At 42.3% G+C, this 21972-nt stretch overlaps 1 protein-coding gene across 1 annotated transcript in view; it reads right to left on the bottom strand.

The window, feature by feature from the left end:
- rfx4 (regulatory factor X, 4) overlaps window positions 1-14006 on the bottom strand; it is a 171796-nt gene extending 157790 nt beyond the window's left edge. Inside the window, exons 1-4 of the mRNA XM_060840046.1 lie at window positions 13934-14006; window positions 3811-3900; window positions 2056-2116; window positions 1503-1626 (exon numbers count right to left, since the gene is read on the bottom strand). Of these exons, the coding sequence (XP_060696029.1) occupies window positions 1503-1626; window positions 2056-2116; window positions 3811-3900; window positions 13934-14006 (348 nt within the window). The remainder of the gene's footprint in view (window positions 1-1502; window positions 1627-2055; window positions 2117-3810; window positions 3901-13933) is intronic.
- Window positions 14007-21972: the final 7966 nt, after the last annotated feature.

Raw genomic sequence — 21972 nt, 5'->3', positions numbered from 1 at the left:
GAGATGGAGCTATCTTTAGTTGATTTGGTTTGTCCAAGAAAACTGTCAAAAGTCACATTAATAAAGCAGGCTGTGATTCTGTTTTGTACACGAGTTGTGGTTTCCATAACAATTGAGTTTGAACCTGAATCCACGTCACAAAGAGAGACAGCATCACAGAAAGAGACATGCAGAGAATCAAAACATGTGCATTTGAGAGACAAATATACAGTATTACAGAGCCTGAGAAATATTGAGAATGTGCAGGTAGCACAAACACACAATCACACACTCACATAGACACATGCTCTCACACGCACGCACACACAGAACCACACAGGGGAAGAAATAAACATTTGAGAATGTGACAGAGAAAGAAGCACAGGGAGACATGAAGCACAGAAACACAAATATAGATAAAGACACAGGAAAAGAGAGTGAGACATAGACACACAGAGGTAAAGACACTGGGAAGAGAGAGCGGGATTGAGACAGAGACACAGAGTTAAAGACACTGGGAAGAGAGAGCGGGATTGAGACAGAGACACACAGAGTTAAAGACACTGGGAAGAGAGAGCGGGATTGAGACAGAGACACACAGAGTTAAAGACAAAGGGAAAGAGACACAGATATGGAGACAGGGGAAAAGAGAGACATTGAGACGGAGACACACAGAGCTAAAGACACAAGGACAGACAGGTAAAGTGAGACAGAGTCACACACAGATAAAGACACAGGGGCAGAGAGAGAGAGATTGAGACAGAGAGACACATAGAGCTAAAGACATAGGAAAAGAAAGACAGACAGACAGACAAAGTGAGACAGAGATACGCACAGATATGGATACGGAAAGAGAGAGACAGAGACACGCATAAAGATACAGACACACACAGACACACGGAGATCAAGACAGAGACACGCACAGAGTCACCCACAGACACACACAGAGATTGAGAAAGCCTGGACTGAAGCAGTGGGAGCGTCTTGTAATGTTGATAATCTGGCTAAATATCCCTGAGCTGGAAGATGAGACAGAATTCACTGATCCATTTAAATGCTTTACAGTTTATTAACCTAACTTTGGAGAGGATTTTGTGATAATTATTTGAAAATACTGCAAGGATTTCAACAAAAAGTTGTTCCTTTTGGATATTTCCTGGTGCACTTTCAACATTTTGACATGAAACATTGCAGCTCAGGAAATGTTTCTTAAATTTCAGACTGTCACAAGCAGAAGCTTTCAAAAGATGGCTCGCTCCCAGTTCCAAAGCCGGACTCACTCTCCCCCCGGCTTCCCAAGGCCGGTTAACTCTTGGCTACCAAGCAAGCTCATTCTTCAACCCTTGCTCTTTCCACACTGCCCCAGGAACCAAGCCAACTCTACTGCTCCACAGCCATTGAGCTAACTCACTCCCAGTCGCTATGCCAGTGCATGTCCAACTCATCCACCTTGCAGGCTACCAGGCTGGTTCACCTCTGGTTACCAAATGTGCCCTGCCCCGGTTACTGAGCCAACTGCTCACCTTGCCAAAGCTTGCTGCATTAACTGGCTGTGTGTCATTCTTCTCACAGAAGTCCAGGTAGTGCATGTACAGAGCACTGCGAGGTATACAGACTCCTTCTGCAATCTCATAGTTCTCCTCAAGCCTGAATGGAACAGAAATGAGGTTAATCATTTATCCAGTGTAGCCTTCCTTCAGAGCGGGAACATCAATGATTTTCAATACGATAGAAATCCTGATATTAAACTGTTGATTAAGCTATTTTAAGGAATTGCTTCCTCTATATCATTACAGACAGAGTAAATTAAAACACACTGCTCTGAACAAACAGCAAATCTCAGATTGTTCAGGATCCAAGGAGAGGTCAACAGTGTTTATATTAAAATTGCAAAATGTTACTGATAATTACTGTACCACGTGTATAACTGATGTTCTGTTAATGGTGGAAGGAGGGGGTGTGCAGAGAAAGAGATTGAAGAAAGACAAAGGCGGATAGGAGGAAGTAGAGGGTGAAAAGAGAGAGGGGTGGGTAAAAACTGAGGGGCAGATTGGCCTCGTTCACTTATGAACTCACCATTGCAGGGTGGCTGGGGTTGAGTGTGGTTTCGAGGCTCGGTTGTTTTCCTTCTCTTCATCTGTTAATTCAGAAACAAATAGAACTGAGTCGTCCCAACTTTTCGGTGATGAACTCGACACAATGCCTCTCATCAACACCCACCTAGATTCTCACACAAACATGCAGCCCACTTTCACACTATCAAATATCCACCCTTATACACCAACACACACCCACCCTCTCACACCATTGCACACCCCCTTCTCACACCACCGCACACCCACCATCTCACACCATCGCACACCCACCTTCTCACACAATAACACACCCACCTTTATACACCAACACACACCCACCCTCTCACACCATCACACACACACCCTCTCACAACATCACACACCCACTTTCTCACACCATCACACACCCACCTTTATGCACCAACACACATCCACCCTCCCACACAATTGCACACCCATTCTCTCACACCATCACACACCCACCTTCTCCCAACATCACACACCCACCTTTATACACCATCACACACCCACCCTCTCACAACATTGCACACCCACCTTTGTACACCAACACATACCCACCCTCTCCCAACATCACACATCCACCCTCTCCCAACATCACACACCCACCTTCTCACATCAAAACACATCCACCCTCTCACACCAACACATATGCACCCTCTCCCAACATCACATACTCACCTTTATACACCAACACACCCACCCTTTCCCAACATCACACACCCACCCTCTCACACCATCACACACCCACCCTCTCACAACATTGCACACCCATCTTTATACTCCAACACGCACCCACCCTCTCACAACATTGCACACCCACCCTCTAACACCATCGCACACCCACCTTTATGCTCCAACACACACCCACCCCCTCACACCAAAACACACCCACCCTCTCACACCATCACATACCCACCCTCTCACATCATTGCACACCCACCCTCGCACACCAACACACACCCACCCTCTCACACCATCACACACCCACCCTCTCACATCATTGCACACCCACCCTCGCACACCAACACACACCACCCCTCTCACACCATCGCACACCCACCCTCTCACACCAACACACAATCCCGTTCTCTGAATTCTACAAGAATGCCTTTCACTTGCATCATGTTATAGCATTCACAATGCTTATCATGTCATGTTTGCACTGATTTAGGGAATTACTTTTTTGAGAGTGAGTACGACACCCACATTATTCGTGTTCATATGCTTCTCTCATCAGCAGTGTGATGTGGCCATCACTGGCTCGGCCAGTATTCATGGTCCAACCCTAATTGCACTTGAGAAGATAGTAGTGAGCTACGTTTATGAACCGCTGCAGAACATGTGGGGCAGTTGACCCACGATGTCACAAGGGAGAGCATTCCTGGATTTTGATCCAGTGACATGAAGGGAGGGAATTCCATGATTTTGACCGAGTGACAATGAAGGAACTGTGATACATATCCAAGTCAGGGTGGTGAGTAACTTGAAGGGGAACTTGAAGGTGGTGGTGTTCCCATGTATCTGCTGGCCCTGTCCTTCTAGATTGTTGTGATTGTTGTTTTGGAAGGTGCTTTTGGAAGAACCTTAGCAAATTGCTGTAGTGCATCTTGTAGATGGTACACACCGTGGCTACTGTGTACTAATGATATTTCATAATGCCCTTGAACTGTTCTCTTTCTGGACTTGTTTGTTATCGAAGTCCTGTTCCCAGTCAAAGCACCCACCCAGTACTCACGTTCCTCACCAATGGACACGTTCCCCAGTGAGGTGTGGTTTGGAAACCTTTTGCTTTCACTCTCGCTGAGGCACCTTTCAATCCAACTCTCTGTAACAGAAAATAAATCCACCAACGTTCAGTCTTCACCAATTGAAATGGCTCTTTTCTAAGTCAGTGTAATTATCCACATGCACAGACCTCAGTAGTACTGACTCTCTGGGTCACACCAGTCTGGATAGATTTGGATGGCGAAACTCAATGCACCCACCGTATAATTTACTCCAGCTCCTATTTCGTGTGTTTTTATGCAATCTACAATCCTGCTTAACCTTCTAGTCAATTCTTGAATTTATATCCACATTTACAGAAGGCACAGTCCCTCCACCTCTCTCCTCCTAGGAGAGAGGAGTTGAGTGTTAATGGGTTTGCCATTTATATTGCAGAGGTACACTTGTGAAAGTCATTGCTTAATTAAGTACCCAAAGCACTTATAAAGAGACTGATGTACAGTCAACTCTCAGTTGGTAGCATCTCCTGTTATCAGGAAGACAGGGGTTTAGACTCCCAATTATGAACGTTTCTCCCTTTCACTTTATCTAGGGTCAGCTTATACTTAAGGCTTGAGTTACCATTTGGGCCTGGAATGCAACACCACCTTCTAAGGTCCAATCCAAATGTTCAATGTTTCCTTTCGTAATCTGGCTTTGCTGTAGTCCACCCTTTAAGGGGTGGTTATTGTGTAATTCAGTTCATTTGGTTTTTCAAAAGTTTGCAAGGCCAGACTGCAAGGAAGCAGAAATGTTTAATAGTGGGGGCTAACATATCTCATACTCTCTTATGAAATGCCATCAAACTGAAACATTGGTTTCTCTCTCCACAGGTTGCTGCCAAATTTCTGGATTATTTCCAGCACTTTGTTCTTATTTCAGATTTCCAGCAATGTAGCATTTTGCTTTTGAATATGTAATGCTGCAGTCTGGCCCGAAACGTCGAATTTCCTGTTCCTTGGATGCTGCCTGACCTGCTGTGCTTTAACCAGCAACACATTTTCAGTCTGTTAATAAGCCTATTATCATGCAAAGTGTTAATGTTTAATTTCATACTTCCCCTAATTGGCTTGGGATAAGACCATAAAGCCAAAAGAAATAGTAACAGGAGGAGGCCATTCAGCCCCTCATACCTGCTCCACCATTCCTCACTTTCCTACCCTTTCCCCATAACTCTTGGTTCCTCGACTGATCCAGAATCTTTCTATGTCAGCCTTAAATGTACACAAGGACTCTGCCCCCATAGCTTTCTGCGGCAAGGAGTTCTAAAGATCACAACCCTCTGAGAAAAGAAATGCCACCTCACCTAGGCTTAAATTGGTATCCCGTTATTCTGAGACTGTGCCCTCTGGTCCTAGACACTTCCATGAGGGGGAGCTTCTCTCAGTATTTACCCTGTCTAGCCCCTTAAGAATTCTCTATGTTTCAATGAAATCCTCTCTCATTCTTCTAAACTCCAGAGTTCCAACCTGTTTAGCTCTTGGTCACAAGGCAATCCCTCTAAACCAGAGATCATCCAAATGAACCTTCTCTGATAAGCCTCCAAAGAAATGACAAATTTCATTAAATAAGGGAACCAAAACTGCTCACAGTATTCCAGATGTGGTCTCACCAGCACCTTGTACAGTTTCAATAAGACTTCCCTACTCTTATACCCCTTGAGCTAAAGGCCAACATCCCATTAACCTTCTTGATTACCTACTACACCTGTGTGCTAGCTTTCTGTATTTCTTGCTCAAGTATTCCCAAGTGTTTCGGTGTTGCAGTTTTTTCTTCAAGTAAATAATATTCTGTTCTTTTGTTCTCTTTTCTAGCATGAACAACTTCCCATTTTCCCATGCAATGCTTCATTTGCCAACTTTTTGCCCACTTACTTAACCGATCAATATCTCTTTGTAAACCATTTGTAACCCTCTCACAGTTTGCCTGTTTTGGTGTTGTCTCCAAATTTGGCTACAGTACATTCACGTCCTTCCTCCCTGTCATTAATATCGATTGTATACAGTAGTGGTCCCAGCTCTGATCCCTGTGGAACCCCACTGGTAAACGGGTCACCAACCTGAAAAAGAACACCTTAACCCCTCTTGCTGTTTCCCGACCATGAGCCAATTCTCTGTCTATATTACTATACAATCTTCAACACCATGGGCTCTGATCTTATTAGTTAACCTTTTGTGAGGAGCTTGTCTGAAATTGCAAATACAACACATCTGCTGGTTCCCCTCTATCCATTCTGGTTGCGACTTCCTTGAGAAACTCGAATGAATCAGTTAGACACTGATTTCCCTTTTATGAAGCATGCTGACTCTGCTCAGTTTAATTATGATTTTCCAAAGGTTGTGCTATTGCTTCCTTAATAATTGATTCTAATACTTCTCCAACAATAGATGTTAGGCTAATCGGCCTGTAGTTACATGCCATTAGCCTTCCTCCCCTTTTGAATAGGAATATAACATTAGTAAATTTCCAATCCTCTGGTACTTCCACAGAATCCAACATTTTTGGGATCAAGATATCAGTAGGGCCATAAGCTCCTGGAAGAGTCAGCTATCTCTACATCTCCAATGTGGTCACATAGTGTAGAAATGACTTCAGTTCTGTATTAGCATGGGCTGTATAACGACAGTGATCTCCCAATCCTGACCCCCCCAAAAAACTTGACATTGAGCATAATGAAAGTCAAATCATCATTTAAAAGTTCTTAAGACTTCATGGGAAATTCATCATTTAAATATGGACTGGTGTGAATAGGAAAGAGAGAAGACTTCATCCCATCACCATTCAGTGCATAAGTCTGAGCAAGATCAGAGAGATCCCTGGTTTCAAGCGAGCCTTTTACTGAAGAAGAGGCTCACATTTTCTCTCTCTCCCTCTATCTCCTACTTTCTCTACCTCCCTCTCTCCCTCTCTCTCGCTCCCAGTCACATTTTCACTCACTTTCTCTCATTTTCTACCACTGTGACATTCTCTCACACAAACTCTCTCTCACTCTCACACACTCTCAAACACACACACTATCTCTCTCACACATTCTCTCTCTCTCACACACACGCACACGCACACACATTTTTGGTGATAGCAACCATACTTCAGTAAGATTTAAGGTATTTATGGATATGGGTAAGGACAGAGATTAACAGAATAAAAAGGCTCTGAATTGGAGAAGATAGGACACGATTTGGCAACAGTGAACTGGGAGCAGCCATTCAAAGGAAAATCTACATCAAAGCAGTGGGAGATATTACAACAGGTAATAGTGAGAGTACAGGGCCAGCATGTTCTCAGCAAGGGGAAGGGTGGGACCAAAATTTCCATGGAATCTTGGATATCAAGGGATATGCAGGATTGGATAAGAAAAGAAAAAACAAGCTGATGATAATTACTGAAGGCTCAAAACAACCCATGTCCAAGAGGAATAAAGAAAGTGCAGGGGGTAACTTAAAAAAGTTAGGACAATGAAGGAGAACATGAAAAAGCATTGGTGTGTAACATTAAGGAAAATCCCAAGGCATTTTTTAAGTATAATAGGGGCAAAAGAATAATCAGGAAAAGAGCAGGGTCCAATGTATATGTGGAGCTGGAAGAAACAACTGAAGTTTTAAATGTATTTTGCATCTGTATGTATTGTAGAGCAGGACAATATAGGCATAGAAATCACGGTGTTATGTTTGAACAATTTAGCATTGGGATAGAAGAGATATGAATAATTCTGGTCAGCTTGAAAGTGGGTAAATTCCCAGGCCCGGTGAGTGCATCCACGGCTGCTGTGAGAGATTAGGGACAAAATTTCAGGGTTCTAGCATTCATTCTCAAATTCTCTCTGGACTCAGGAGGACAGCTAATGTAGTACCATTCTTCATGAAAGGTGATAAAGATAAACAAGGAAATTATATACTGGTGAGTCTAGCATTTATACTGGAAAACTATTTGGAAAAAAAATCTGAGGGACAGAATTAATCTCCAAATGGACAGGCAAAGGTTGATTAATTAGGATAACGTGGTTTTATAAAGGGGAGATCATGTCTAACAAGTAGATTGAATTTTTTGAGAAGGTGAATAGGCATATATAAGTGAGGGTGGTCAAGTTAGTTTAGTCCACACAGACTTAGTAAGGTTTCTGATGAGGTCTCATGACAGACTAGTTAAGATGCTAAGAGTCCATGGGATCCAGCGCAGTTTGGCAAATTGGATCCGAAATTTGCTTACTGGATGGAAGCCAAGGATAATGGTCCAAGGACGTTTTAGTGATTGGAAGCCTGTGTTCAATGGGTTGATGCTGGATTCATTCCTTGTTGTTGGTTGTGTACATTAATAATCTAGACATGAGTGTAGGAGGTATGATCAGGAAGTTTGCAGATGATACAAGAATTGGTGATGTGGGAAATAGTGAGGGAAAAGCTGTGGAAGACAAAATGATATAAATGGGCTGGTCAGATTGGCTGAACAGTGGCAATTAGAATTTGACCCTGAATGGTGTGAGGTGATGTTTGGGAAGGCTAACAAGACAAGGGAGTGCTTAATGAATAGTAGAACCTGAGGAAGTTCAGAGAATCAGAAGTACCTTTGTGTGCATATCCATAGATGCTTGAAGGACAGCTAAGAAAAAGGGATCTGGGTGTACAAGTACCTAGATCCCTCAAAGTTGCCACTCAAGTGGATAGGGTTGTTAAGAAAGCATATGGTGTTTTGACTTTCATTAACAGGGGGATCGAGTTTAAGAGCCGCAAAGTTTTGCTACAGCTCTACAAGTCCCTGGTGAGACCACACTTGGAATATTGTGTCCAGTTCTGGTCGCCCTACTATAGGAAAGATACAGAGGCTTTGGAGAGGGTGCAAAGAAGGCTTACCAGGATCCTGCCTGGACTGGACGACTTGCCTTATGAAGAAAGGTTGAATAAGCTCAGACTTTTCTCTCTGGAGAGGAGGAGGAAGAGAGGAGACCTGACCGAGGTGTACAAGATAATGAGTGGAATAGATAGAGTTAATAGCCAGAGACTTCCCCCAGGGCAGGATTGACTGGTACAAAGAGTCATAGTTTGAAGATATTTGGTGGAAGGTATAAAGGAAATGTCAGAGGTAGTTTCTTTACGCAGAGAGTTGTGAATGCATGGAATGTGTTGCCAGCTGTGGTGGTGGAAGCAGAGTCATTGAGGTCATTTAAGCAACTGCTGGACATGCACATAGATAACAGTGAGTTGAGGAGTGCATAGGTTAAGTTACTGTATCTTACATTAGGATTAAACCTCGGCATAACATCCTGGGCCAAAGAACCTGTTCTGTGCTGTACGTTTCTATGTTCTATGTTCTGTGTTCTAATAGATGGTTAAGAAGGCATATGAGATACTTGCCTGGGTTAGGCAAGACAGTGAATGTAAGAGTTAGGTGGTTATGTTGGAACTGTACATAACACTAGTTAAACCATAGTGAGGGGACTGTGTACAGTGCTTATTGCTACACCATAGGGAGGATGTGATTGCACTACAGAGTGACAGGAGATTCACCAGGATATTGCCTGGGTTATGAAAAGAGACTGGATGGGTTGGGTTGTTTTTCTAAGAGCATAGAAGGCTGAGGGTGGAATCTGATTGAGGTGTACAAAGTTCTGAGGGACATACACAGGGTAGGTGGGAAGAAACTTGTGCTCTTGGTAGAAGGATCAATGAACAGGTGGCACAGTTTTAAAATAAGCAGAAGGTTTAGATGGGATTTGTGGATTTATTTTCACCCAGAGGGTGGTGGGTATCTAGAACTCACTGTCTAAAGAGGTTTTCGAAGCAGGAATCTTCAAGACCGTTCGTGAAGAATTTTGATGATTATTTGAACTGCAAACAAGGCTAAGGGCCAAGTGTTGGAAAACAGGATTAGAGTAGACAGATGTTTAATGACCAGCATGGACATGATGGGATGATCGACCTCTTTGCATGACGTCAAAATTTAATGGCTCTAAAATAACTAACCCGCGGAGTTAATCAATCCCTGATGCATGATCACTGGGCCATTAATGTTAACATGACACGGTGAGCAGCGGGGCAAAACATCATGCTGAGAAAGATTAGAGTGGTGCTGAAAAAGCACAGTAGGTCAGGCAGCATCTGAGGAGCAGGAAAATTGACGTTTCAGGAAAAATCCCTTTATCGGGAATGTCCAAAACATCGATTTTCCTGCTCCTCAGGTACTGCCTGACCTGCTGTACTTTCCAGTATGTATAAGCAAGGGTAGTCAAGTTAGTGTAGTCTACACAGACTTTGACCACACTGTCAAAGTTGTGGAAAATATCAATGACGTCAAGTTGTCTAAAGTACTTGCAAACATTCAGATCATCAGTTCTCGGAAAAGAGATGAGAATTTGTTATTTGCTAAGATTGACAAAGGAAAAGCTATCAATATACTATCTCGTGAATTCTAAAAACTTGTACTCACAGACGTCGGAAGAAATGGTGAAATCTATATATGTAAAACTGCTAACATACAATGCTTCACCAATTGCACATGCAGGATCAATTATGCTGGAGTGCAAGTACAAACAATCAGCCTGGACGTTGCAGATGTTCTGCATTGTAGACACTGCCAGTTCAACAATTGCAGATGTTCCTGTGTGCTATGCCCGTGCACTATTCACAATCCATAGAAAGAGTCAAACATCAGAGAGCCAGCAGAAACGTTCGGAAATTATTCAAGAAACACATGAATATGAAAAAAGAATGGCGACACATCACTTTCTTCCAAATTAGTGGAGTTAAAATCTCAGCTGTCTGAGGTGCAGAGAAAAATATGAAGCACAAGAGGAAACGGTTGACCAATTAGTTCACCATAAATTCAGAGCAGAAGTTACCATCTCTGAGGTTACAAAATCTTTAGGAGGTACCTCACTAGGATGAGTTAACAGCTGAAAAAGGAAGGAAGCAGGATGAATTACAATCTCATGACCATCAATCCAATGAAAATATGGTCCATTTACAGCTGGAAAAATTCAGATCAGACTCAGCAGATCCAGCTACAGAAACATCAGCTTGAGCTCAAAGCACTGCTAAAGAAAATGACAGAGACAAAAAAACTGCAGATGCTCAAATCCAAGGTAGACAAGTAGGAGGCTGGAAGAACACAGCAAGCCAGGCAGCATCAGGAGGTGGAGAGGTATAATTGACAGAACAGGTGGAAGTGCACAACACATACAATAAGGAGCTGCAAATCATTAATGAGAGTCTTTTTGAAAATAAATGCCAGCAGAAATGCTGTCATGGAAGAACTAAAGAAAAACATCAAGGATACCAAACAATCTCTGAAGCAGTTTGTGAACAAAATATTGGTGTTAAAGAAAACCAAATAGAAAGAAACATTGAAGAGGCTGGACAGCTAATGGAGCAGGTTCTCAACAAAATAAAGTATACTGCACCAACAGAAGGATAAAACTTTGAGAGAATTAGAAGGATCCATGGGAATATTGCGAGCAATTCTGGTCTCCTTCCTATCGGAAAGATGTTGTGAACCTTGAAAGGGTTCAGAAAGGATTTACAAGGATGTTTTCAGGGTTGGAGAATCTGAGCTACAGGGAGAGGCTGAAAGGCTGGGGCTGTTTTCCCTGGAGCGTCGTTGGCTGAGAGGTGACCTTATAGACGTTTATAAAATCATGAGAGGTATGGATAGGATAAATAGACAAAGTCTTTTCCCTGGGGTCGGGGAGTCCAGAACTATAGGGCATAGGTTTAGGTTGAGAGGGGAAAGATATAAAAGAGACCGATAGGGCAACTTTCTCACACAGAGGGTTGTACGTGTATGGAATGAGCTGCCAGAGGAAGTGGTGGAGGCTGGTACAATTGCAGCATTTAAAAGCCATCTGGAGGGGTATATGAACAGGAAGGGTTTGGAGGGATATGGGCCGGGTACTTGCAAGTGGGATTAGATTGGGTTGGGATATCTGGTCGGCATGGACCGAAGGGTCTGTTTCCATGCTGTACATCCCTATGTCTCTATGACTCTAAAAACTTCAAAACAAATTGGAAGCTCTTAAGGAACAAAACAATAAGTTCTTGAAACAGGCTGAGATACATTTCAATTATAGAGTCATAGAGTCATAGAAATATACAACACGAAAACAGATCCTTCAATCCAATTTGGAGAAAGTGAGGACTGCAGATGTTGGAGATCAGAGTCGAGAGTGTGATGCTGGGAAAGCACAGCAGGTCAGGCAGCATCCAAGGAGCAGAAGAACTGATGTTTCAGGCCAGAGCCCTTCATCAGGAATTTCCACTAAACCCTTCCTAATCATTTACCCATCTAAATGCCTTTTAAATGTTATAGTGTACCAGCATCCATCACTTCCTCTGGCAGCTCATTCCATAAATGCACCACCCTCTGTGTGGAAAAGTTGCCCCTTAGGTCTCTTTTATATCTTTCGCCTTTCACTCAACCTATGCCCTCTAGTTCTGGACTCCCCACCCAAGGGAAAAGATTTTGTCTGTCTATCCTATCCATGCCCCTCATGATTTTATAAACCTCTATAAGGTCACCCCTCAGCCTCCATTGTTCCAGGGAAAACAGCCCCAGCCTGTTCAGCCTCTCCCTATAGCTCAAAAACTCCAACCAATAGAGTCACACAGCATGGAAACAGGCCCCTTGGTCCAACACTCATTGCTAATCTGATTTAAAACCTGGCTGTACTCCATCAGGATAAGGAAATTCTGGAACTGCAACTGGAGAGTAGTCCAAGAAAGAAAAACTAGATGATACAAATTAGATGAACAAGACCACACCACTGATGACTGCTGACTCCAGCCAAATCATCATCGCGTGATCAGGACATATTACCAAATTACCTATGCATAATAGAGACTGATAGCTATTATTGCAAATGCGTTTTTGCAAATGCTTAAACTTAATGTTTAGAAACGAGGGGCTGTTGCATATATATTTTGCCTTTAAGAGAGTTCACTGTAAGAACTCCATGTGCTGTATATATGCATATATATATACAGTGACTTTGCCTGTCATTATTCTGTAAGCTGCACACTCAAAAATCTGTTAGTTTGCTGTAATTTCTGCTTCATAACTTATAATGTGCTTTACTGTTTAAAATAAACTAACCCACAGAGTTAATCAATCCCTGATTGGTTATCAGATCATTACAATCAATGCATCATCTTTCTGTTGTTGTCTCACTTACTCTCTCCTTGTCTTTCTATCCGTCTTTCCCTGTCTCAGTCTCCTTTCTCCTTTTACCACACTCTCTCTTTTTCCATCTCCTACACTTTCACCTTTCCTGCCTCTCTCTGTCACTGTCTTCCCCTCTCCTCCCTCCCTCTCTCTTTCTCTCATCCTGTCTTTCAGTCTCACCTTGTGGTAAAATGTGATGCATGAAATCATGAGCAATCTAACTGCTCATATAACCCTGACATCCATAACGGAAAGGCAACAGTCTGGAATGAGCATGTGTATAGAGAGGTCTTAGACACTACACTAGACAACTGTGTTTCAGAATCATATGTGTTCAGATGTAAATAAAGGAATGCTACATAAGCACTAGAAGAGTTTTATTCAATGATAAGGAGCAAGCAGCCTTAGGGACATTGTAGATGTGGAGCCCTAGAGCCCGAGATGCTCCAGACTGGGATGTGAACCCGAAGGTAGAAGTATTGGCTTAAAGCAAAAGATGAATAACCACAGTGGTTAAGAAAAAAACTTTCTGAGCCACGATCTGAAATTAAAACAGGGACACAGCTAAAAAAGGAAGACTCTGAAAGCAAGACCTTGGAATTTTTGCAGAGTGTTATGAAATGTCTGTGACTGCTCAGCCATTGACACTCCACTTATTCCTTAATAATCCCGATCCTCTTCAGTCAACTCTTTCTTCAAATCTCTGTGGTTGCTCTAATTTAAGTTGATGAAACTGGTTTGAGACCTGCGTTGCTCTCTCTCAGACTAAATTTGAAATTCTACCATGTTCTGATTGCTACCCCCTACAGAACCCTTGACTAGGATATCTCTTGTTAATCCTACTTCTTTATAACCTTAATAGATCTGTTCTCAAGTATATTCTGCAATGTTCTGCTCTAAGAAATAATCCCTGATGCACTCTACAAATTTGTCTTCCATTTTACCCTTGGTTGTCCAGTTGATAAGCACATTAAAATCACACATGACCGTTGTGGTACCCTTCTTACACACCTCCATTATTTCCTGATTTATGATTTATCCTGTAGTTGACAAATCTTTAGGGGCCCACAGATGACTCCTAACTGTGACTTTGTTCCTTTCTATTCCTTATTTCCACCCAAACTAGTTCTATATCACAGTATAAACACAAAGAACAGCAGATGCTGAAACTCTGAAACAATAACAGAGTGCTTGACAAACACAGCAGATCTGGCAGCATCTGTTGAGAGAGAAATGGAGTTAATGTTTCCAGTGACCCTTTCTCAGAACATTCGACTTAAAACATTTACTCTATTTTTCTCTAAACAGATGTGGCCAGACCTCTTGTGATTTCACATCACGACCTATTGTTCCTATATCACTACTCATCACCACACTAATATCTTCCTATATTAATGATACTACCCCATTCCCCTTCCTTTTCCAGAACTTCAAATGGCCTTGAATACTGAGATTCCAGTCCTGGTCACCTTGTAACCACATCTCTATAATAGCTATCAAGTTATATTCACTTATTTCCATTTGTGCCTTCAATTCATCTATTGTGTCACACATTCAGATAAAGCTTTGACTTTTTATCATTATTACTTACTGCGGTTATAATTTCTGTTGCACTCTTCTGCTTATACTTTCTCCACTTGCCTGTCACGTTTAATTATTATTTGCCTCTTTGCTACTCTACACTTCTGCTCTCTCATTTTTTGTTAATCTCTTTAACTTCCCTTGAATTGAACCCCCTCCCCACCTAATTCATTTCAAACTTTATCTACAATTATTGTTATATATCTCGCCAGGATACAAATCCCTGCATAACTCACAAGAGGCTCAACCCAACAGAACAATTCTCTTTTTTCCCATTACTGGGGCCAGTGCCACATGAAAAGCATCTTTGGCAATACATGACATTTTGGATAAGACAACATCCTTCTAGATTCAATCTGATAAATTAGTTCAAATGAGGGAAGACATTAAGCTCATGATGAACAATAAAATTATTGAACAGACTCATAGCATCTAGAGCTCACCTCTGATGGTTCTGAAACTGTCAGTCATAAAGATTTTGCATTGATTATCACAAAGTCAATGAACATTCAAATCCATAAGAAGAAGTAAGAATTAGATGAGCAGAATTTGTTACTAAGATTGACTTGCTTAAAAAATATTGGCAAGTTCCATTGGCTGATAAGCGCCAAAGAAATTGCAGCTTTTGTAACACTGGATAGACTTTATTATTGTAAAGTCATAAAATTTGGGATCAAAAAGACATCAACTACTTTCTAACCATTAACCAACAAAGTTATTGGAGGATTATATAACCTATATCTAATCTAATGTCTAATCTCTATATAATCTAAATATTGTATGTCATCATAGAGTCATAGAGATGTACAGTATGGAAATAGACCCTTCGGTCCAACTCATCCATGCCGACCAGATATCCCAACCCAATCTAGTCCAACCTGCCAGCACCTGGCTCATATTCCTCCAAATCCTTCCTATTCATATACCCATCCAAATGCCTCTTAAATGTTGCAATTGTATCAGCTCCCACCACTTCCTCTGGCAGCTCATTCCATACACGTAACATCCTCTGTGTGAAAAAGTTGCCCCTTAGGTCCCTTTTATATCTTTCACCTCTCATGCTAAACCTATTCTCTCTAGTTCTGGACTCCCTGACCCCAGGAAAAGACTTTGTCTATTTACCCTATCCATGCCCCTGATGATTTTATATACCTCTATAAGGTCACCCCTCAGCCTCCGAGGCTCCAGGGAAAACAGCCCCAGCCTGTTCAGCCTCTCCCTGTAGCTCAAATCCTCCAAACCCAGCAACATCCTTGTAAATCCTTTCTGAACCCTTTCAAGTTCCCCAACATCTGTCCGATAGGAAGGAGACCAGAATTGCATGCAATATTCCAACATTGGTCTAACCAATGTCCTGTACAGCCGCAACATGACCTCCCAACTCCTGTACTCAATACTCTGACCAATAAAGGAAAGCATACCAAACGCCTTCTTCACTATCCTATCTACCTGTGACTCCACTTTCAAGGAGCTATGAACCTGTCTTGATCATCAACTTGAATGTGATCAGCCAAACCTGGGACAAACATTTACATTATCTAGTTCACCTATTTGATAGTTACAAAGAACCGCGTGATCATAAATTTAGATAAAAGCACATTTGCCAAAGCAAAAGTAACATACTTGAGCCACACTGTGAGACAGGTCAATTTTTACATAGAGAAGCGAAAAGGTTTATGTTGGATTTTCCCACACCTGAGACAAAATATGAAATGCTCTGATATATTGGCATGTGGTGGATTTATTGGAAGTTTATTCTGAACTGCAGCATTGTAATGACACCTTGTCAAATTTATTGAAAGAAAACAGAAGAATTGAATGGATGGAGATGTTTAGAGTGCTTTTGACAATTTTAAAGCTGTTCTAACAACTATACTGGGTTTTGTCAGCATTGATTTATGAGGAGCCATTCAAACTGGCTGTTGATACCAATAGAATCAGCATTGTTGTGATTCTACCCCAAAAAGACAAGGTGGGGTTAAAACGGTCCTATCAGTTACTTTTCCCAAAAACTATTGTCTGTCAATAGAAATATTCGCTGGGATAGATTCTATATCAATATGTAACATGCAAATCCAATAATTCTGAAGAGACTACTATTTATACACAGTCTACAATCTGTTATTTTTTAAAAAACAAAGACTGTATTGTTGCATTTAATGATACAACCATGCAATTTAAAAATTTGTGTATCTGGCAAGGACAATGCTATCAGTATGCTTTCTCAACAGCAAACGTGAAGAAAACTGAATGCGGTGATCAGTATGTATTTAATGTAAATATATTACTATTTGTAATGCAGCATAGAAATAGCAATAGTAAATGTTGACAGAAAATCAACATGCCTATTAAGGATTTTATATTACTGGGGGAAATGTGATGCAAAGTTTGTATTATATATATTAAAGTTTGAACACTTAAAGTAGAGGCAGATAGTTGTGGGTTTGCTCTGTGATAGTAACGTTTCTTATAGAGGTCAGGAACAGTGATCTAAATGCATCAATTCCAAAAAGATATGTGAGTTCAATCAAGTGCTTGGAAGAGTCTCTGTGGCATTAATGGTTGAGATACCAGCATTGCTGTGTTTGTAACAAACCAGAAAAACGACAATTTAGTTTGGACTTCAATACAGAAGGTTCAAGATCTCAGGTCAGAAGGGAGCGTAATCTCTCAGCGCAGTTTAGTTCAGAGAAATGAGTCACCCAAGACAAATTGTTTCAGTTGGTGGAGCTTCTAAGATCGGAGAGTTTGGTTATAAATGTTGAAGTTTATTAGAACTGAAAAAGTTTAGGCCATCAGAATTGTGAAAGGCTAGTGCAAACAATCTCAAAAAAGATTTGTAAATGTGTCTCCACAGTCCATGGAAAAGGAACTGGGAAGACCCAGTTAAAGCATTGAGAAAGGAGTGAAATGTCTCTGGAATGGTGTATCTGTAAAAGCATAGAGTGGAAGAACAGATTGAAACACTGTTTTGCTGTTTAGATTAAGATATTCTTAACTGTGTTTTGTATGCATAGTTTTGTTTGATTTTTGTGTCAAACTTACATCCAGTTGTTAAAAAGCAGACTCATGTGAATATGATTCAGTGACAAAGCAAGTGCAAAAATGAAATGTATCAAGCCAGGTTCTCATTTGGGAGTGACGAGTCACAATGGATTTGTGCTGATAAAGTATACCAAGCAGAAACAGTATTTGACAATAGGAGAAGGTTTATTGGTGTGAATAAAGAATGGACTAACCAATGTTGGTGTGAAGAGAAGTCCTACAGAAACGACACAGGGTCGTAGGTATCAGGAAGTGCAGAGCACAATCAGTGTGAGGGCTGGACAATTTGAAAGGTATAAAGGATTACATTTTGACATATCAAATATGTGCCATACATGTCCAGTGTCTCCCGAGTCAATGATATCCTCAAGACTTCCAAAGAAGCCATGGGCAAGGCAAACAATGGATTTGTTTCATTTTAGAGGAAAGATGTATTTATTCTTTATTGATATTTATTCAGGATGGATTGATGTATCAAGATGTCATGTAACTACAGCAGAACACTGTAAAGGAACTTTACGATACACTGCTTCCTTTTTTTAATCAATTCACAGGATGTGGACTTTACTGGTTAGGCCATCATTTATTAACCATCCCTAATTGCCCAGCAGGCAGCTAAGAGTCAACCACATTGCTGTGGGTCTGGAGTCACATCGAGGCCAGACCATGTAAGGATGGCAGAGTTCCTTCTCTTAGGACATTAACGAACCAGGTGGGTTTTTTCCTGATAACTGACAATGGTTTCATAGTCATCATTAGACCCTTAACTCCAGATATTTATTGAAGTCAAATTCCAATATCTGCCATGACCTGGGTCCTGAGCACATTACATAGGTCTCTGGATTAACACAAATGAATTAGTATCAAACAATAGGTGAAAATGTGTTGCTGGAAAAGCGCAGCAGGTCAGGCAGCATCCAAAGAGCAGGAGAATCAACCTTTCGGGCATGAGTCCTTCTTCAGGAATGAGGAGGGTATGCCAAGCAGGCTAAGATAAAAGGTAGGGAGGAGAGACTTGGGGGAGGGGTGTTGGAAATGCGATAGGTGGAAGGAGGTTAAGGTGAGGATGATAGGCCAGAGTGGGGGTGGGGGGGGGGGGGGGGGGGGGGCGGAGAGGTCAGGAAGAAGATTGCAGGTTAGGAAGGTGGTGCTGAGTTCGAGGGTTGGGACTGAGACACGGTGGGGGGAGGGGAAATGAGGAAACTGGAGAAATCTGAGTGCATCTCTTGTGGTTGGAGGGTTCCAAGGCGGAAGATGAGGCGCTCTTTCTCCAGCCGTCGTGTTGCTATGGTCTGGTGATGGAGGAGTCCAAGGACCTTCATGTCCTTGGTGGAGTGGGAGGGGGAGTTGAAGTGTTGAGCCACGGGGTGGTTGGGTTGGTTGGTTCCCATGAGACAGTCCCAACCCTCAAACTCAGCACCACCTTCCTAACCTGCAATCTTCTTCCTGACCTCTCCGCCCCCACCCCCACTCCAGTCTATCACCCTCACCTTAACCTCCTTCCACCTATTGCATTTCCAATGCCCCTCCCCCAAGTCCCTCCTCCCTTCCTTTTATCTTAGCCTGCTTGGCACACTCTCCTCATTCCTGAAGAAGGGCTCATGCCCGAAACATCGATTCTCCTGCTCCTTGGATGCTGCCTGACCTGCTGCACTTTTCCAGCAACACATTTTCAGCTCTGATCTTCAGCATCTGCAGTCCTCATTTTCTCCTATCAAACAATAGGTGTCAGTTTATGAATGAGGATTTGAGTAACTTCACTTTGAGCTATGGATCAATCAGAACATTCTCAATTCTCCGTTCCTCAGTTGACAAAGAGATACAAAGTGCAGTCAAATCTGCAAAGTCACTGACGAAGAGGTATCCAGTCTGAGAATTAGCTGTCCTTAGCTCCAGAACAACACCATTGAATAATAACCATTCACCAGCAGAATTATTAATGGGGAGGAGGTTATAAATGGGTGTACCAGTTTTACAACACAACCTCCAACTCATCAGCACCTCCCTAGAACATGGAATGGTGATACAACTGGAGAAAAACCATATCAAAATGTGACAGAGGTGATAAAAGTCTGGACTTAATGCAAACATTCTTTCAACAGGACAGAAAGCCAAGTCAAGAGACAGGCAGTCAGAAACTGGGAAATCAGAAAAACAAATCAGTTGAATCTTAGGTTCTCAGAAGGAAGAGTAAGGCATTCATTTTACTTGAGTCCGTATGGGACAATCATCCCTATAGCACATTCCCAAATATCAAGATCATGGGGGTTACTATTAACAAGAAAATTAACTGGACCAGCCGTATAAATAGTGTCAACAAGAGTTGACCAGAGGCCGGGAATCCTGCAGCAAGTTACTCACCACCTGACTCTCCAAAGTCTATCCACCAGCTATAAAGCAGGAGTATGATGGAATATTCTCCATTTGCCTTGATGGGTGCAGCTCCAACAACATTCAAGGAGCTCAACAGCATCTAGGACAACTTCACTAGCAACCCCATCTACCACCTTCTGCATTCACACCCTTGACACATAGTAACAACAGTGTGTACCAATTGCAAGAGGCATTGAAATAACCCACTAAGTGTCCTCGGACAGCACCTTTCAAATCTGCAATGTTGGTCATCTAGAAGGACAAGGGCAGGTGGGAATGCCATCACCTGCGAGTTCCCCTGTAAGTCACACACCATTCTAACCTGGAAATATATCAGCATCCATTCACTGCTGCTGAGAGAAAATGCTGTGACTCTAACCCTTAGAACACTGTGTGCGTATGTTATAAAGGCCTGATGACATAGCCTGTGTTGGGGAGTCAGGGAGAATCATTTGAGAAGTCCAGTGAGGCCTTTCTCAACATCAGGAGCAACTGGTTACATTTTTTTAAAAACTCAGTTCTGGACATTGGGACGAGAATCTCACTAGGAAGGGGTGAGTTGTCTAAGATGAGGAACTGTTGCTTGTTAATGACCTTATTAACTGCAAAGCTCACTCTACTAATATGCAGCTTTCTATCCTAGTAACTGCCGTTAGAAAACTAGATATCGATAATTCATAGCAAAAGTCAGAATGGCTTGCTGAGTTTTAACTATCTCGATGCTCACAGTGTCCCTGCCTTGCCTCTTACACCTTGCCCCTCAGACAGAGATACCAGGCTACCAGGATTACAAGCACAGTCACAGAATCATAAAGGTGTACAGCATGGAAACAGACCCTTCGGTCCAACTTGTCCATGTCGACCAGATATCCTAAATTAATCTAGTCCCATTTGCCAGCACCTACCCCTCTAAACCCTTCCTATTCATGTACCCACCCAGATGCTTTTTCAATTCACAAAGTCCTCTGGCAGCTCATTCCATACACACACCACCCTCTGCATGAAAACATTGCCCTTTCAGTCCATTTTGTCATCGTTGTCAGCAATCCTCAGTCAAGCCAAGGGAGATAGCCTCTGACATCGGTCCAGGGGCATAGACACAGTCAGTCAGCCACAGCTGTATTGACTCTGCCTTATTGTGGGGCTGGATTCCTTCAGGCATGAGAAAGAGGAATGTGTTAAGAGCAATGAAATTGGGCGGCAAAGCACATATTTTTGGTGCAGGTTGGAAGGTGTCCCAAGCGAGACAGAAGGTATGCGGGGTTAGTGGTATTGGGGGTTTGAGTGGGTGACAGAAGTGAAGGAAGATATTGCAGGCAATGTTGAGAGTGTGGGAGGCTGGTACAGTTACAGAGATACAGTGAGTGTATGGTCTCAGAGAGAAGAGAGTGGCACTCATGTTGGCAGAATTTAGAAGCACATTGACCTTCTTCCTAAGGGTGGGCATCCCTCCAGACAACTGAGACTGCGGTGACCCAGGTTGTAATTTCCAACCAGCCTGGCCCAGTCTGGTGTTGTGGCCTCCATTGCTGGTCCTGAGGGAACAGGAAGCCCCATTACACTGCGCCTGCTAGCAAAGTAGGGCATTAATTTTCTCTGCTCTAGCATGTCCAGGACAAATATCAGGAACCCATACAGAGCAGCTCCAGACCGACGGAGCACATCCAATTGCATGGCAACAGTAGCAAGTTGTTCAGGGTACAACGAATGGGGCTAGAATCAGACAAGAAGAATGTCATGAAGTGGGATGGGTAGATAATGAGGCAAGTGGTGAGAGATCTTACTCTGTCTCATGGAGAGAAACTCTCCAAAAAACTCAAATAACTGTTAGTTATCCAAAACAAAAGTGAGGGTCAACCTTAGGTTAAGATAACAAGGAGCTAACCAGCTACCTGGAAATTAGTTGATTAACTCATTATGTTGGTCAATGTAAAGAGGGAAGGGGTGGGACTGGTATGCAAAAAAAGCTGTAGGACTGAGAAAT

This window comes from Hemiscyllium ocellatum, chromosome 19 (genome assembly GCF_020745735.1).
Source record: "Hemiscyllium ocellatum isolate sHemOce1 chromosome 19, sHemOce1.pat.X.cur, whole genome shotgun sequence".
Classification (NCBI taxonomy): Eukaryota; Metazoa; Chordata; class Chondrichthyes; order Orectolobiformes; family Hemiscylliidae; genus Hemiscyllium; species Hemiscyllium ocellatum.
This window is presented reverse-complemented; position numbering and strand designations above follow the sequence as displayed.